Genomic DNA, 19,425 nt, shown 5'->3' on the forward strand with positions numbered 1-19,425 from the left:
AGGATTTACTCACTCTCAAAATTAGGAAAAAGTTCCAAAAACACAGTGAAACATATTCAGATTCTATTCAGACCTAACTTACAAACTGCAAAAATCTTCATTTACCTAAATAAAAAGATTCATTATGGAATCTTATACACATATTTCCCTTTATTAGACATGCATTTCAAGATTTGACAAAAAACATTTTCCCTTCCATTTTTAACAAAGATAAAAGATGCAAACCCACCATTTCTAGTGCTCTAAAAAATGACCATATATGCATTTCTCTCTGTTGAACCTTTAAGTGTCAAGAATCAGATCCTCATGTTTGCTATATATGTATATACTTCCCCTTTCCCACTCATCAGAGAGCATGCAGAGAACATCATTGCTGAAACTCTGCCTCAAGTTCTCCTAGTCACTTGTGGATAGACTGAAACATACTTTATCCAAATACAGGGCTTCTTCCTCTGCAAATATACATTATATGATCCTACTTTCATTGATGTCCTTAGGAGTCTCAGAATAAAAATCATGTTGTTAGAAGTTTATTATTAACTTATAACTCACATAACAATTATGGTCATGTGTTCTTTCATACTTCATATAGCACTATACAACAAAATGAGTTTTTAATTAAAGGCAAAATTAAAGCTGATGCCATGCTCTTTGATGCAATTTGCATTTCAAACCAGAGAACGTGAAGCAAATTCATTACTGCAAAGTAGTCTGTGGTCAGGGCTGGAAGAACTGGAGTTTTGTTGAGATTTGCTTGCATGAATTTTAGAAATAAGAAAGCTGAGCACTGTGATGTGGTCCCTCATTCCCTCCCTGAGGCAGTCCACCCATGCACTTTGGAATCAATTGGAAACCCAGCTGCTGTGAGTAGGAGTCATACAAGGCCTCAGTGCCCAGTCAAGAGAGAGGACAAAGCAAAAGAGCCATTCCTGGACAAAGGCTATGGGGTCACACCATCCTACCTTGCACTGCCAGACCAGCCAGCCGAATTCCCTGCTCGAATGAGGATATCAATCGCCCATCAAGAACATCCTTTTTCACCTGGAGGTAATACTGATATCTACCAAAAAAATAAAAAGAAAACCAAAAAAAAGCACAAATTACATTATCTATATGCTTGCACATTTCCTACAGGAAAAAATAAAGATTGTGGAAAGGAAGGAAACAAAACACCCCAAACAGGTCAGGCTGTTGAACAGAGGTCGGTACCTGGCTTCAGGGGTTCCACATTACCACAACAAATCAATATGATCCCTACCTGTGCAGTGCTTCCAGATGGATGAAAGGGAAAATTCAAAGTTCAAGTTTGCGTTCCCCAGACCAAATAGAAGAGGAGCATCTGTGAAGTTTACCTCTTTTGTAAATTTAATAGGGGTTACTGAAGATCATGCAATCCCCAATGCAAAAATGGGCTTTTCCATATTGCTTCTATTGTTTTTGCTCCATTGTCACCATTTTGATTAAAGAAACAGAATTTTACCTATACACTTTGGTCTTCTGATTTACCTTAAACTATGGCCCATACAAGAGGTTTTTTAACTGGCATTTTTATGTATAAGGATGACTAAGACACACAAACCAAGCAAACACAGTTTCTAGCACAGTCCATGTGTGCACTCAGCCTTATGTTCCCAACCCCTGGGTACACCTGGGTGATCCAAATTAAGGACCTCAAAACCCAATAAATGGGCTTTTTCAGGCTGTGAGCAGACACAGCAATCTGGCTACAGCTGAAACAGGTTCAGAGGTTACTGCACCCTTCAGCTGCATGCCTGCTCATCCCCCTGAAACTGAAAGTGGAGGGCATCCACTTCAAATACCATGGATTTAAGAAATAAATTCTTGAGATAAACTGGGATAGAAAGAATTGGTACACAAGCACACCAGCCAGTCCCAGAGATTGACAATGAAGAGTAGTCAAAGTCTTTGGGCAGCAAACTCCTTACTGTGCTCAGCTGTAACCAGCACACCACATCTGACCTTACCTCTGAACCTCTCAACAAAGAAGCTCTTCTGGCCTTGGTTTAGAGTGTAAGTCACCTTCCCAGTCCCAGAAGAAGGGAGAACCTCTGCAACATCACCCACAGAACAGGAGATGTGCTGCCTTAACTATGCTTGAAAATGTTACTGTTTGTGTTGAGTTATAAGAAAAATATATCTCATTTTAAATGCTCAGATTTGGCTTTCACATAGCCTAATGAATATTAAACTTGAGAGGATTTTGAAATTTGATTGAGAGAGGAAGGCTGAAAAGCATATGGGTTCTCAGCCTGAGGCCTGTGCCTCAGCCCCTGGTTTCACATTTGCTCAGTCCAAGAGACAAATCAGCTTCTTTCCGCTCCTTTGCTATGCACTAACTCTAAAATCATGCATGCTGAGTTACTAATTAACTAAATCCTAACTCTGAAATCATGCATGCTTTATCAACTATGCAGGTGAGCAAGTGTTTGATGAGTTGGGTCTTCAAGACTTGTGATCCCAAAAGCAGCTATTTGGGTCCACACTACATATGTACATATACACACAAGTTACATATTCTAGACAACAAGGAGAGCAGAATCCATATCTGCAATAAAAATAAAGCTAGTGTTAAAACAAATACAGTGTTAAGAGGCTACATGAGACTCAAACCAATGTCAAACCTTCTAGTGACATCCTAGCTGTACAGAAGTCAAGAATGATGCCAGCGGCAGTGGAGCCGTGATTTCAACCACAGTGTCCACACAATTAGAGACAAATCACAGGAAGAATTAATTAGGTAAGCAACAACAAAATACTATGCCAATGCAGTTACTGTTATATCAAATATTACAACTCAGGCTTTCAAAAGAAACATTGCTGTGGGGTTTGAGCTGCCTTTTGACTTGCCATTGGAATATGGTGTAAACAAGGAAGGAGACATTGCTTCGTGTCTGCCTTGGACAATGTGGAGCTCTCAAGAGCTGTCTCCACAATTTTACCCCAACACTGTCTTCGACCTATAGCTGCCATTTTTTTTTTTATTTTTTAAAAAGGTAAGACCCTAGACAGATGCCAGAAATTTTAGGGCAAATAAAGAGCACACACACACTCAGAGTCACACACTCACTATTACACACTCACACAGTTACACATTCACAAAGACAGCAGACAGCACCCACAATCTGAGAAAGATGTCTATTCACACATGTTTCACTTGATCATCAGGAAGCAGTCACATTTAAAAATTATTAGGAATATTCTACAATATTATGGAATCAGAATGGGTTGGGTTGGAACGGACCTTAAAAATCATCTAGTAAGTTTAGGATTTATTATTTATTGTACATTGACATGCAGTAGGAGTTTAAAGGATGTACATAATTAGGGCTCTGACATTAACTAGCATATCTGTCAGGAAAAAAATCTCACTGAGAAAGTTGTCACTTCTCACAGCCAAACTCACTGAAATGCAATCACCTGCTGTGGCTCTGGCACTTGTTCCAGTGGAATTGCCAAGACAGTCTGAAGGAGATTGAGGCAGAAACCTGTGATTGGTACCTGCTTCCCCTTTACCCCTGGACTGACAGTGACAAGTGACATCCACCTAAAGAGTCTCCTGACATGTCTTTTCATGGGGTCCAAATAAAGCAGGAACTGGGACATCTGTCTCCTGGCATGGACTGGGGTGGCTAATTCCAGTGTCAAGGCAGAGAAGGAGGATTCCCTGGAGGAAGCTCCACTAGAAGGCTCTTAATAACTCCACCAGACACAGATTCATGGCTTAGCCATGCTGCAAAACTGTGGTCAGGCTCCCCACCCAGCCAACAGAGAAGAGCAATTGGCCCACATTCTGCCAGGGGTTTGAGGCTCCTCCATCTGAAATTAAATTAAATGCTGTTATTATACCACTATGCTAACTGAGACTGCTCTTTGTTCGCTTGGATTGCAAAAGTAGATCTATAATTTGAGGGAAATCCAACATTTTAAAAATGTTTCAGCTATAGATTCATGGAGGAAAGCTGTTCAAGGACAGCAGATAAAAACATGCATTTCATAAGCCTTCTATTAGGTGGTTTAGTAGGGAAAGCATATGGAAAGTGAACAAAAGAGAAGCTTGAAATCTGCACCCCCAAACAATAAATGACAAAAAATTAAAAATTAAGATTTACAAAGGTTTAATCAAAGCCATTCTTGCATACCAGAGGAGTGCAGGGCAGCAAAGACACCACCACAGCCTAGTCAGCCTAGAGCTGAAATCTCTAACCTTCATTGTTCACTTTGGGTTAAACACTACTTGCAGAACCATTGTGCATTTAATATAATGAAGGCTACTGCAGTTTGCCAGCCTGTAGCTAATTCCAGGGGGAATGGAAGTGGACAAGTCTGAACAAAGCCATCATTATAAGGATATAATTTCCCACAACTCTATTTAGCCAACACACAAAATATTGGAAGTACATTTGCATGTATTGCATCAAAAAGCACATTTTTCTAGAGTAAAGAAGCTGCAACTGGATGAATATGAGACAACAGCTCAACTCCAGAATAAACATCTGTATTTTGGAAATCCATACTTAAAAGGAAAAAAAAGCCCACCAAAACTCAATAGTATTAGTAAGCAGGAGATAAGAGTACTGTTTTTTAAAATTTAATTGCAACACCCAGATTCAAACTCTGCTACATTTACACAAATGTAGGGAAACTCCATTTGCTAAAAAAAAAAGTCTGCATGGACCTCCCCCAGGACCAGGGTTCACATTTATTCTCCTGTCACTTCAAAAAAGAATGTAGGTGTTTGTGTAGTGTCACTGAATTCATTGCACCTTTCCATCATCACTGTTTATCTGATGTAAAATCCCTGCTGCTATTTGATACATGCAAGAAATAACTCAATTTCACTGACTTCCATTCTCCTCAACAACCAACATTTCAGATTTCACAAGCCACACAGAATCTGGCCTGACCAACACAAGAAGTGAGGTCTTGGTAGAGAAATTAAAGGATGGTTTACAAAAGTAAGAATATGGGTTAGGTTTGCAGAGTAATTGCACTGCATCATCAGGATTTTCTTACTCTGTGACTTCCACAAAGAACCACAAGGCAAATACTTCCTTAACTTGATAATTATCAGATCCACTAGCCCTAGTAATAAAGCAGCAACACGGTCTGCTAGGAAATGTAAAGGAACAGAACAAAAAATTATTTTTGCCCAAGGAATTTAAAATCTAAATGTATATTTTATACAAAAAGGTGACAATTTTGAGTTAATAAGATTTAACACTGTTTGAATACTGCAGTGTGACCTGTCCAGATTTATGTAATTTTTCCCTGGTTCTACTTTCCTTCTCTGTACATCAGGGAGGGTTTGTACCTCCAATGCAGCAGGAGACACTTAAAAAGCTAATTTTTTTTTTCTTTTTAAATCAGTTTGTTTTATTTGGAAATTTCAAGCCAGTATAAATACATCACAGTTTCAATATCAATAAACATTTACCTTTAGTGTATCTCGAAATAAACAAAGCACTACAAAACATGTATTAGTTACCCAAGAGGTACAATTCCTTTACAATAATTTCTAATGATGCAGTTACTGGCATGACTTTTTTTGTAACTCATTAGGTACCATTTTGGCACCAAGCATGTCTATTGGATAACTGCATAGCTATGTAATTTAACTTTTTCTCTGGAGGAAAAAAGAGAACTGCTTTACCATTTCATACCTCCAAAAGTAGAAACCTCTAAGACTCAAAGGTGAAACAGATTGGTCCACCTGTGGTTTAGCTGAAGAACTTCAGCTCTTCTCCAACTTCAAAAAAAAATTACAATTACAGTACAAGATGATCTTCTGAAATTAGGAACACAATAGAAGTCTCATTGAGTCACAACAGCAGTCCGAGTCAGCTCATTTGAGATTATCTTCGTATGGTAATATATTTCTGAGGAGAGACGCTGCAATGTATGCTTACACAATAATGTGCCCACAGGGGAAGTGGTTTTTCCAGAACAGAGGTCTTTTATCATTTACTATAATTATTTTAAGCAGCAGCTTTGATATTGATGTATCTATTGTTCACCTGACACCTTAAAATCTGCCATGATTTCAGCTTTTATAATATTTAGCAACAGGATTCCATAGATACCTATATGTTACCTTTGAAATAGAAGCCCATTTTTTATTTTGAGGACATATTTTCTCAGCCTTTGAGGTAGAAGAGCCAATGACTTGGCTATTCGGGGCAACCAAAGGAATTCACTGATAATGACTGAGAAGTGATTTCTATTTATCTATTGCATAATTAAGACAACTGTATTGCTACTTAACTCTTACTCGTAGCTTTTCTGAGAAAAACATGCTTTAATGTATTAATGATCATGAGCCCAATTTCATAAAATATCTGAGGCTGGTGAAACTACCCAAGTAAACTTGGGCAGGAATCCAAAGCAGATTTGGGAGATCTAGGTTTTGTTCCCAAATCTCAATCCAGAGTACTCCTTACTGGATGCTGCTTATTTTAATGAGGATCACTCAATATACTGCTTCAAATCTGACTTGCAGACCTGCACTGGACTTTGTATGGTAAGGAAGGCAGACAGGCAGACAAGACTGGTCTTTTCAAATGCAACATCAGTATATTGGCAAAGATGGTGTTTTGATTTCTGAGCCTGAGCATGCTGAAACACATTTTGGAGGCAAGGATTCAATCAGCACATCTTAATCTTAAGGCACTTAAAAAAAAATAGATACATAGATCCATGATGTCATTGTCAGTAATACAGAGCTAATGGCTCATCTTTGCCACTTTAAAAACTTAGATGGTGTTGATAAACAGTATATCTCTAGTTCACTCCTTTGGAATTTCATCAACTTCTCTCCCAGCAAAAGTCTGCTGTTTCACAGCACTAGACAACAGCCACTTATCTGGGATTTGTGTTAGAATATAAAAACCAATGCCAGTGTTTCCACTAATAGAAGGGTAATATTTTTGGAAGGGTATTATTGAAAATGACTCTACCACACCCCGTCAGAGACCTTCAGGAAGATCAGCAGACTTGCCAAAATAAAAGAGCAAAGGAGACCAAAGAGCCTTTGTCACACATGCAGGAGGAAGTTCCTTCAGAAGCTCCAACTGTCAATGGCAACTGTGCAAAAACACAGTCATAACATCTTCCAGGGTAAGAGCTGTTTGATCATAATAACCTTAGAGGGTAGGTCAAGGCTAGCTTCAGGTAACTGAGAAATGACTCTGTCCAAAAGCAGCATCCAACCGCCTACATCGTGGTTTCCTCCAGCAGCTGGATGGAAAACATGACTGACACTAAAAACAAAATAAATACATGGAAAGATTTGTGTCATTCCCCTTCCTAATGAGACAGAACAATGCTGGGACAGCATAATATTCACAGATTTCACTGAAAAAAAAACCCAAAAAAGAGATCACAACACTAACACCTACCTCCAGATCACTCAATCTCTCTCTTTAAAAGCAACAAATTATAGCTGAAGGGGAAAAGAGGGGATTTGGTTACAACAGGCTAACTTCACAGTGGTGGTCACTTTCCATTTATTTTGATGCGCAGGTTATGAGATAAGGACAAATGATGCAGAGCCTGGATGCCTGGCTTGCTTGGTGAGCAAGTGAAAGGCCAGCTACCACAGCTGACCAGTGAGGTTCCTACCAAAGGCCAGTGCCTTACAAAGGTGAAGGGGCAGCTCTGCAACCAGCTTCTGGCTAAGGATACGAGAACAGGAAAGCTTTTCCATAGCTAAAGACAGCATGATGAGAATTGTACACTGCTAAGTTGTTGTTTACCACCTCCAGTTCAACAGTTGACTACTGAAAGGCTGTTCATTTGCATGCATTCCCCAAAAGACAATTAAAATTCCAGATCTCCACCTCCTCCAGTTCTTTACACAGATGGCACATGATTTCAGAAGTAAATGCAAAACGTTTTAAGTGCAGTAAGGTTTTTACTCTGGCATTAATTAGTCAATAATACCAAATTCCTGCAGAAAAATAGAGTGCTTAAGGAAAAGTATGCGTGCATTACAATTGGACATTGACTGTTTAGGAAAGTAACACAGGCTCTATAACCTCTCCCATATAAGCAGTATAAGTTTCCAGTGTAGCCTGATCTCAAAGTGCTGCAGCTTTTTGTTGCCCAGAGTTCAAGGGATGGCTAGTGAAGCCCTGAGCAATGAGCCAGGAGAAAACAGCATCACACTCAGCATTCTCATTGGCAGCAAAAGAGGGAGCTTGCATAGGAAAGAAGTGCTCTGTCAGTGGTTTTCCTTTCCTGCCATTTCTGATGGGCCACAAGCATAGACATGCACCCAGGCCCTGCTGCAGCCTGCAGACATGACACAAGCCTTCCAAAACACGCACTCCTTCCATGAGAGGGTTAGCCACCAGATGCAGCTCCACAGTACCCACCAATTTCTCTATATTTAAACAGACATTCCCCCCCCCCCCCCCCCCCCCCCGCCTCCAACCACAACGGGTCCATCCTCTGTAGTTGTACAGGTTTTTTTTAAAGAGTGTATTATGCATTTTGCATACTCCAAATAAACCCACAAGCACAAAGTGAAACTTTAAATAAAAAGGCCAGTAATGGCATGCTTTTGCAAGAAAGGAAGGCATGCCACAACCTGATCTTGATTTTCTGCTCTTGAACTATTGAATTAATTATAACAAATTACAGGGAGCCCCACTACAATTTATAAGCACAATAAACTCCCTTACAACCACCTATAATTTTATCAGAGTTAATCCAAATACCTAAAGAATTATACAGCACAAAACTTCAACATGCTTTTTAGACAAAAAAAAACAAAACAAAAAACAGGGGAAGCCATATTCTCTTGTCTTCTGAACCTTTTCACTTAGAAAAGTCTATGTTTGGTCTCTGAAAATTGGAGTCAATTGGAGTCCAGCAAACCCTGGCGACACCACCATAAAATCCATCTTTATAAAGGCTGGGGTGGGATTGCAAAACTAAAACAAAACAAAATCATATAATGCAAATAAATCTGAATTTTAGCATTTCTAACTGAAACAAAAATGGACATTCAATGCAAGCATGAATATTACATGGAAACACTAGAATAAAAATTTGGGAGTGAAGAGTTTGTTATCCACGTCTTTGAAAAAAGTCACGTATCCATTTGGTTTGGGTTTGAAACAAATGCTAAAAGTGTTATTGTTCAATCTGTTGTTCAGCCTAGGCTTGAAAACATGCTCAGCTATGTGCTCATGTCTCCTGAACTGAGCAAAACACTTGCATTTGGCTACAGAGATCCAAAGGCTACAGCTCAGGAAACTTTTTTCTTTTCAGCTTCACGTTCCTTTTTGATCACAAAAAGAAAAATAAAAGGTAGGACTGAGTCGGGTAGGTGAATTACAGCAACACCACATATTGCTTTTCACAACAATAGTTGTGAAAAGTTGAATAGTTGTAAGCTGGGGTTTTTTGGAGCGCAAACCCACAATATCTCCCACAGCTGCTGCCTCCACCTTCACTTCCTCCAAACACAGTCTTCGCTGTTCCCATATAGGTTCCTCCTCACCCTGAACTGTGTGTCCCAGAGGCAGCTACTACTCTGATGCAGGATTTTGGATAATAAACCAATTCTCCCCGCTACCACCTGTCCTTTGGTGCCTGACACACAACTCGGGCTCCAACTAAGAACATGAGCTACAGCCACACAGAGGCCCCACCTACATACAGGTGCTCACTAAGGTGCCATGGCATGCAGCCTGCCCAAGTGCCACTGCCCACTTGGTGAGTCACATCCTCACAACAGCAGGTCCCACACACACGCAGCAACTCATGCCCCCAGATCTTCAGATGGAATAAAACAAAGAATTCTGAATTGGCAGCTATAAAGATTGATCCTCAAAAAGATGCTAAAGTGCAAAGATAAGCCGTGATTCTGTATGCTGAAGACTGCTTAACCTCCTGGGGAAGAGGAACACAAAAAAAACCTGCTGGTCTTTCCTGAACTGGGAGCCAGATTTTGGCAAAAATGAGATTAGACCCCAAAATGTTAATAATAGCTTATATTTACTTCCTTTATTCATATGTGTTGACTCAGTTCAAAATATGCTGCTCCCTGCCCTGAAAAACACAGCAGCTAACCTTCAAGCTGTATCTACTGTGGGAAAAGGTGGTTTAGGCTACATATGGAAGCAATATGAGTCAACAGTTTGAAAATTCTCCTGGTAGCCAGCCAGGTTAATGGCCAAGCAGGTTAGAATATCATGCTAAAAAAATGTGGTGAGTTAACTAGAACAAATGTATACTCAAGCTCACACTATGCAATACTGGAAATAAATAGATAACCTTTTGTTTTGTTTTTAATAGCGCTCAAGTACAGGCATAACCATTCTTTGGACACAAAACAAATATGAAGAGCTCTCATTGCTCCATTCTTTTCCCCACATTGTGTCAGTTGTAACAATAAAACATAATGTATATATCCCATAAGACCCATGTCATGTTCCAATATATATTTTAAATATTCTCCTTCCTTACAGCTCCAAACTCTGGAATTACTCAAGTCCACCATGTTTTTGTGGCTGCATGTAGTGTGTTCTGCTGTGCACTGATGCAAGAGCTGAACTGAGTGAGCACATATACCGGTGAACAACTGGCATGCATATGTAAGCATCCAGAACATCACAAAATAATTGCTTTGTGGGTGCAGAGTAGCATGCAAGTGTATTCAGGTGTTACTTTATTCAAAGAGCAAGTGAACACGTTCAAACTTACAGAAGAATGTGTGCTTACCCTGAAATTAACAAAACAAACCAAAAACATGCTCTGGTGAGCCTGCAGTGAAACCATGTTTATGAATTTATAGAACTCATTTATAAAACCCTGTCAGTGAAACCTTTATGTAGTGCCCCAACCTCACCTAATCAATGTCTCAGAAAGCTCTATTGATTTAGTGGAATTTTACCTGGTGGGGAGTTAAAATCCAGTTGCCTTTTACAGTAATCTGTCCTGGCAATAAGAAAACACTTGAAATGTGACACAGTCAAGTTGCTGCCTATCTATAGGTCATCAGTACAACACCTTATATTCCTGTGCAAAGATTGTTGGAACATCTACATTAGCATCACTGCCAACAGAAAACAGGAAAACTCAGGTTGCTTCCATCTCCCAGAGATCCCAGTGACCCTAGTGTTTCCAAAGGAATAATTCAAAACAGTCACTCCACACCTCTGTAACTCATGCAACAAAGCCACGGCCCAGGAAGTTGTAACATCCCAGTGAATGCAACCCCGCAAAAATGAACACAGCTCTGATAACAACAGGATGTTGCCAGGGAAATATGTGAATCAGTGCCCTGTTAGGTGGGTAAAATAGATCCATTTCATGAAATGAATAATTATTCTTTGTAAAAGCTTCAAAAACAGCTGAAGATATCAAGTGCAAAAGCAGCTGCCAAAGATAAAACAGTGAACCAGTAAACATCTCACTGCACAGGAATCTGCCTGCCATCTTCCGACATTGAGATTTCTGCCAAATTCTTGTTGAGATTCTCAGCTGCATAAGGGCCTCCACACAAATGCTCCTTTTAAACACATTTGGAGACTTCAGGGTTGTACTGAAATCAAATTGCAGATCCTTTAGTGCTATGCCCTGCCAGCAAAGCAAAAAAAAAAAAAAAATAAAGGCATTCTGATCACTGAAAAAGGTAAGTTTAGAACTAAGTTTTCATGATCTGTGTCTCAGCTACAAGAGAAGGGAAAAAGTTTGCTCCAGCCTGCAGTACAAACTTCAACATTGAATACATTTAACTGAAGACTGTCAGTGCTACCACAACCAAGATTTCTACTGAGTATTGAATTTAATTTTCCACTGGCTCAAAATTTGAAAAGCTCATAGAAGTCCCAATCAAAATCTACGCATCTGTTTGCTCACATGCTGCTGCTGCTGCTAGTGGCTTGACCCTCTTCCTGATGCTGTAGAAAAATTTCAGACCATATATCTGGGACTTCTAAACAGAAGACCAGTGATCCACAGTTCCCTTTTTAAAACACACAGTAGGAAAAAGAATGAATCACCTGCAGAAAGTGATGCACAACAGAGGAATTCTGAATCACGCTGTGGAAATGCCCATTTCTTCTCACTGATTACACATGAAGTCTAAAGCAACCTTCACTCTTCAATGCTTTTACCAGGAGTAGCAACACAACTGAGGCAGGATTGGCATATGTCACAAAGAGTGTAAGGAGTACACCGTGTAGCTGTTTGCACTTCCCTGAGGAGAAACTGCTAAGTCCCTGTTGCTGCATCATATGGGAAGGAAGACAAACAGAGAGTACCAGCCCCAGCCTAGGCAATGCAGTTATCTGTCCCAACCAGTGCCTTAAACTACCTTGGGAGACAAGTCTGAAACGTGCTGGTGTGTGAGGCGCCCCAGAACACCCATCCCCTGCACAGAGCTCCTAAATGAGTGGGAAACCTGCCTGTGCAGTGACACATATTGCTGCTACACCTGCAGGGGAAAAAGGGCAGCCAAGCAGTTTGCAACAGTCTAAATGACAAAGGCAGTGAGTAGCTCAATTCCTAAACTAGAGGAGGAATTATCCTTTTCATCTTCATTGGAGGAGATGCAAAAATGCTGATGGGTACTTCTGTAACTCAAGTAGCTAGGGATGACAAGTGTTTTCCCTTTCTCCTCTATTTTATCCTTTCTCCTTTAAACCAAAACATTGAAGCTATCATTATCTTCTTCTAAATCCTCCTATTTCTTTTCAGTTGCATCTGTCTGGAGATGCAACAAGGAGACAACAGTACACTAAGAACCTTCAGGTAGCAAAACCTATCATAACTGATTCTATTGAGAGTCATTCCAGCAGCAGGGGCTTATTCATTAAGTTTACAGAAACCTCCCAGTCTGTGGATGGGAACTCCCTGTCCATCATGGTGATGGCAGCATGCTCCCACCGGTCAGGAAACATTAATTTCCAGTCTACAGAATATTATTTCTATTTATTTTTTAATGGAAAATCTGCTGAAGGTCTACTTGTATGATCTGAACATGTCCCTTTTCCTATTTAAAAATAAACCTATTATGAAACAAAGTCCATTCTTAGTTTCTCTGCGTTTGGTATCTCTGCATCCTGTCTTGGATCTGATACAGTCCTCAAGAGTAAATACCTAGGTGAAGGTTTCCTATAGAGTTTATAAGTGTAAGTAGATCTAGCAAGGCCATGTTGTTAAATGCAACTTTTGACACATCCTCCAGCTGCATAAGCAGAAGCTCACTAACCACAGACTCATGCTTAAGATACTGCAATTCAAAGAAAGCAGGACAAAATTCTCCACTTCTGCTGCCAATTACAGAAAGATTTAAAATCACCTTTCAGCACTATTTAAGATAACTGGCTACTAACACAGAACAAGAAAAAGGGACATGTTCAGATCATATGAGTAGACCTTCAGCAGATTTTCCATAAATACATACACACACAGAATGGGTACTGCTAGCAGTACAGCAACAGATATGCAACCATGTGTCTGTGTGGCACTGGGAAATCTAACAGGAGAAAGCCAAGGAGAAAGAAAAGCTGGATTTAAATAGAAGATAACTCCAGGTTATCACAGTGATCCACCTAACACAAGTGCTTATCATCAAGCAGTGGTGAGCACAGCTTCCTCAGAGGCTGAGAAACAAACAAACAGTCAGTGGGACACATCCAAACACAGCTCTATACACAAAGCAAGTTCTCCACTGATGAAAGCAGAAGCCCAGATTTCTAGCCTCAGCACCATCTCAACTGTCATATATCAAAAAATAAATATATAGGCCACTCAAATTGTTTTTGTTCCCACGAAGGAAGACAGAAGATCTTTTTTCCCGGCAACAGAAGTTGAATAGACCACCAAAGCAAGCTTCAAAATGCTTAAGGTATTTCCTTCTCTTTAAGGATTATAAAATGTCTCAAGTACTAGGTTCAGCCTCATGGACCCTCAGCTCTTCTTTCTGGAATTAAGGTTCAATCCTGGCAGTCTATGTAATCAAGACACATTTTTAACAGAGTGGGGTTTGCAGCTGTGTCCTAACCATAAACAGTCACTTCCTCTGGTGACCAGAAATAGGACACAAGGAAACGGGATGAAGCTGCCTTAGGGGAAGCACACTGGGATTGTAAAACAGGGACAAAGCAGGGCCTGTTATGATAAGACAAGGGACAATGTTTTTAAATTAAATGAGGGTAGACTTAGTCTAGACATAATGAAGAAAATATTTACAGTGAGAGTGGTGAAGCCCTGGAAGAGGTTGCCCAGAGAGGTGATGGCTGCCCCATCCCTGGAAACATGTAAGATCAGGTTGAATGGAGCTCTGGGTACCCTCACGTAGTCATTGAAGGCAGGTTGGTCCAGATATGACCTCTAAAGGTCTCTTCTAGCCCAAACTATTCTATGATTCTTGTGTGATCCCAAGTTCAGATTGGATATGAGGAAAAGATTCTTCACCTACAGGGTGGACAGTCAGTAGAACAAGCTCTCCAGGAAAGTGACCACATTACCATCCTGATGGTGTTCAAGGAGCACCTGAATGATGCTTTAAATGGTTTAAGTTTTCAGTAGTCCTGCCAGGAGCAGGGAGTTTGGCTCAGTGATTGTTATGGGCCCCTTCCAATTTGAGAGATTCTGTGATTCAGTGAATCCTCTTCTGTCCTGTAGCACATATCCACATTTTCTATCCATCTGGTTCCTTACACATTTTTGAAATGGATGCATGATTAATGTACTGTCATCTTTGAAGTTTCACAGGCCACACAGCCCCCTCAAAGCCATATTATTACTGAAGAACAATATTTCTTCGTTTGGTATAGCTAGGTATTCTTTTTCCTTCTGGTTTTTGAGAGCTATAAAGTATTTGGAATCATACCTTTCACACCCTTCTTTACTTGCCCTTTGCTAATCTAGTCTGAGTTTTATTCAGAACATGTAAAAAAATCCCAGGCTGAAATTCATGTCATTACCTCAATCCAAGATCTTCAAGATTTAGGGAAAACCCTAACGTAATAAAAATCACAAGCATGGACAATAAAATTGCTACATTCTACCCAGCTGCAGAATTGCTTTTAAAAAATCTGAATAATTTACAGCTGTCAACCATGGTAAAAGCCATTCCACATTGCTTATCGAACAAGCAGGTTCAGCCATTGTCTCCAACAGCACACATGCCCAGGTGGACAAGGAAAGGAAATCTAAAGTATTATTTTCCAAGTGCAAATGCCTCCACTACCATAACTGCATAGAAGGATTCAACCTAGACTGTCTAAGACCAGAGAGTAAGCTCCCTCACCTTGTGCAAATGATGTATCATTACTATACAACAAGAACAGAACTTCAGAATGCAATCTTTGCTTCAATTTCAAAGGCACAATAAAAAAAGGTTAGATTACTCCAAAGGCTAGATTACTGTTCCACTAAAATTTAATGTAGAAATAGCTCCCATCAGGAAAGCAATATGTTAGCACATGTGACTAAATCCCAGAGCATAAAATTAGTATTTTTTTCCTTATGATCAGATATAAATGTGAATCTGCCCAATGCCAAGACATTCCTGTTGCAACATTTCTAACCATCACAGCCACTGCCTTCAAAACACAGTAAAGTAAGAATGCAGGCTGAAAGTATCCTGCACTGTATTTATAGTTATGCAACACTATTTTTTAGAGTTGCTACATATGTACTGCCCAATCACACACATGAAAACACGTTCACTTTCTGGTCTAAAAGCACAGTATAATGTAATAGATTAGATCTAAGAGTCAACAGTTTCTTAAAATATCTGGCACAAAGAGCTCAGCTTTCAAAAACCAACACACGGAGAACAAGCTCCCCATTCACTGAAGAAAGTCAGCTGGGAGAAGGGTTTGCCCTCCTCAGCAAATATTTTATAAACAGGGAATTAATGTTGAATCTTAGGTATGCCTTGAAGGAGTTCTTACTTTTAAGTCAAAGTTTAAACATCCACTAAAATACACATCCAAAAAGAGCCAACTGAAAAGTACCACTGAAAAGTGAAATAACACATACGCTGCAGTAATACGAGCACAACAAGACCCAGACAAATACTGTAAATTATTTGTTGTTGCTGTCCTCTAAATACAACATGAAAGCTAATTAAGTATCAGGGTGTTTACAACAAGGCAGGTACAAGCCTAATGTGTGCGTTTTATGCTGCATTAGCCACTAATATTAAAAACATCTAATAATTAAAAGAAAACAATAAAACCATCAAAGGAGCACCAAAATGTGAATATCCCAGGCTGTTTGAGCCTGGGTGGCCACCCAGGGCTCTTAGGACTCATCCAGCTTGCATGCAGTTCCAGAGCTGCTCCCTTGCCTGGACAACATGAGCCCAAATTCCTGCAGCTGGAAGGAAGGGAAAGAAGACAAAAAAAAAAAAAAAAAAAAAAAAGTCGACATTTTTAAGTTACTTCATGACCCACCCACAATCTTGTCCAACAGAAGACAGCTAGGATCCCTGAGGACTCGGGACTCCCTAATTCCACTCAGCAGTGTATCCCAGCGCTTACCTTTCTCCCAGCTTTGGGAGACAGGGTGCAGTTCCAGTCATGAGACGACCAACTTGATGACCCTAAACTGGACTGGGGCCTGTATGGTCATGCATGCTATCAACAGCCATCTAAAACCAAGGGAATTCTGTTCCATCAAGAATTTGCCTCATGTTAATTAAACTTTCAGCTCCAGAGTTCCTTCTGCTTCCTTTGGGAGATCCCACCCTGATATCCCACAAACATTCTCAGGAATAAGACACTTATATTAGTACTTGTCCCAACTCTTCTTTTGCTGTGTTTCAATACCCAGCACATACCTACAGCACCCTCTGTTAGCTCTTCTAGTTCAACAGGAAAGAAACAGCACCACCACATATGGGGCACTTGGCACCCCATGCCCTTTCACTCTTGTTTCACACCATTCCTCTGTAAAAACTTACCCAGTAATCTGACTCCCCAAATCCCTTAGATGAGAGCAAAATTTTGATGGGATTCATGGGATTAAATTTGTTCCATTTCTAAGGTCTGCCATTCTTACACAACATCCTGTCCTTTTCTGTCCATTTGATACAGCTTCCATGTATAGCAGCAAGTGTTTTAATTCATGTGAATCATTTAACATTGCAGTCCATTGATCCAAAGCTCTCTATAAAATAGAAGTATTATATATATGTGTATATATAAAGTTGAATATATTCTAGAAGAAGAAAGAAGTTACACTGGTTTCTGCTACACAAGGGTACAACTCCAGAAACTAAGGGAACTGACAAACTTTTTAACTGGAAATAGTTAAAAACACAGGACTCTTCTAACCATTAATATGATATTTATGTTGGAGAGAACACTGCTGCTTCTTGGTGAAGAGGAGGTGCATCCTCTTTCCAGCTGGGCAAGCCACAGAGCTGTTCCTGGTGCCAAGAGGGAGGGCTGTGTGTCAGGGCCTTTCCTGTGTGGTGTGAGTAGAGCTGATCAGCACGAGCACCGTAGCCACGACACTTCCCAGAAAAGCAGGCACTGAGTGCAATCATTTTTCGGGAAACTACATAGCCTGCCTCCAGATAAGATCTTCCCAAGACAGCAGGCATGCTCCTAAAACATGTGCTGGTACGTACACTGTAAACATGGACTGACAAAGGCTCCTAGGAAGAGACAAATTCAGACAAGGCAGTGAGACTTCTGCTGCCTGAAAACTAAAGCTTTTTCCACTCTGTTACACACCAGTAGCACTGAGGGGTTAAATTCTGACTTAATTCTCCAGGTGTAAGAGACCAAACTACGGACTTTTTTTGTTCTAAACACTCCACCATCCCATTTGCCATGTATCACTCAGTTCTCTCTCATTTACCTATCCACTCAACTAAAACATGCATCTCTTTTCTCCTCCTAACCTGCATGCTATTTTTTCTGTACTTTCATAGAAAATTTGTTTAGTGTCAGTACATTTTAGAGAATCACGGGCATTAACAAAAATCCTATAGATCTATCTGTGGTGTAGTAACAAGCACAGCCACATAATTGGTCACAGTCCTCGCTTCAGGTAAGCACAGTCCAGGATGTCTGGAACAAATCTGATTGTACACATTGTGCTGTTTTTTTCCAGCACAGTGTGATATTCAAAATAATTATTTTGGCCAATGAAGCCAAACCAGCTACCATGAGCTCAAAAGCACACACAGAGACTTCTGCAGCCACAAGCTGCAGGTGTGACCAACCATGAAAAGCAAAGCAGCCTCATGTACTTGTCACATGTAAATGTTACATCCTTAACAGCCAAAAGAGTTCCACTTCACTGAGCTTGCCACAAAACCAGGTTGGCACAGGAGGAAATGTGATATCCAGCCTTAACACAGAAATTAAAAGCACAGTATAAGGAGCAGTAATCAGCAGAAAAGAAAGCAGTGACTGGTAGAAATCTGCAGCTGGTTAGACTTGTATTAAATAGTAGCTACACAGGAGGATGTGAAACTTTAGCTTTTTCAAAAAAAAAAAAAAAAAAAGAAAAGGAAAAGCACAGCAGACTAAAAAGCAAAAATAAGCTCAAGTAGGTAAGACATCCAGTCCAACAAGGACTTTTTTTGAGCGGAAGGCAAAAAAATCCAGTATTTGTTAAAAGAGATTTGTGAACACATTTTTCCTGTAAATACGAAGCACTCAAATGCTACTTTTCCCCTCTCTACTTTATTCTCACACAATATAAAAATTCATGTAGTTCTAGGAGTCTGTACCTCCTTATGCCTTAGAAGAACTTCTTAAAAGGTCTTCACCTAACACTTGTGGAAAAACAAAGAAAGGGAAAGGCTGGGAACAGTGAAGAAGAAATATTTCCTTAGAAGAAAAACAAAAAAACAGCTACAAGAAACGGTGCAGAAAAGGGTGCGTAGCAAAATATCAGGGAAAATAAATATTCACTTAGTTAAAAGAGGGTAAGTAAAAGAGGCTGAATTTTCACAGACCCTCCAGAAAAGAGGCCTGGGAGCCACAGGCTCTAATTTTCCACCTGCGAAAACATTCATTCCCACACTTTGCAGGTGCAGCCATCCCATTCCAAACACTGTTTCCTTTCACAGGAAAGCTGTACAGCATGTTCTTCTGGGGAAATGCAGAGCTGACAGCTCAAGTTGGGGCACAAGCCCAAAGCAGCACACTGCAGGTGCTGGAACATGTCCCTCCCTACAGAGCTGTGCATGCCAGACCTACCATGCAGTGCACCACGGGGACCCAGCTCCATGGGGGCACCCATCCTAGGAACTGCTCTCACTTCCCACGATTATGTCCCAGTCTGCAACAGCACAAAAGCCACTGGATACTACTGAGTACAGAGCACCCAGTAAGATACTGAAAACTTCTTCCAGGAAAGAAAAAAGAAAACCAGACCAAAGCACACTTTTATTTCTTCACAGGAGGCACAGCAGTA

General features: G+C 40.2%; 1 protein-coding gene across 1 annotated transcript in view; it reads right to left on the minus strand.

Moving 5' to 3' along the window:
• The window catches only part of PTPN14 (protein tyrosine phosphatase non-receptor type 14), a 65,868-nt gene that overhangs the window by 34,549 nt on the left and 11,894 nt on the right, over window positions 1-19,425 (minus strand). The window contains exon 3 of the mRNA XM_062489304.1: window positions 963-1,060. Coding sequence (XP_062345288.1) covers window positions 963-1,060 — 98 coding nt within the window. The remainder of the gene's footprint in view (window positions 1-962; window positions 1,061-19,425) is intronic.

The sequence above is a fragment of the Cinclus cinclus genome, chromosome 3, assembly GCF_963662255.1.
Source record: "Cinclus cinclus chromosome 3, bCinCin1.1, whole genome shotgun sequence".
NCBI classification, from domain to species: Eukaryota; Metazoa; Chordata; class Aves; order Passeriformes; family Cinclidae; genus Cinclus; species Cinclus cinclus.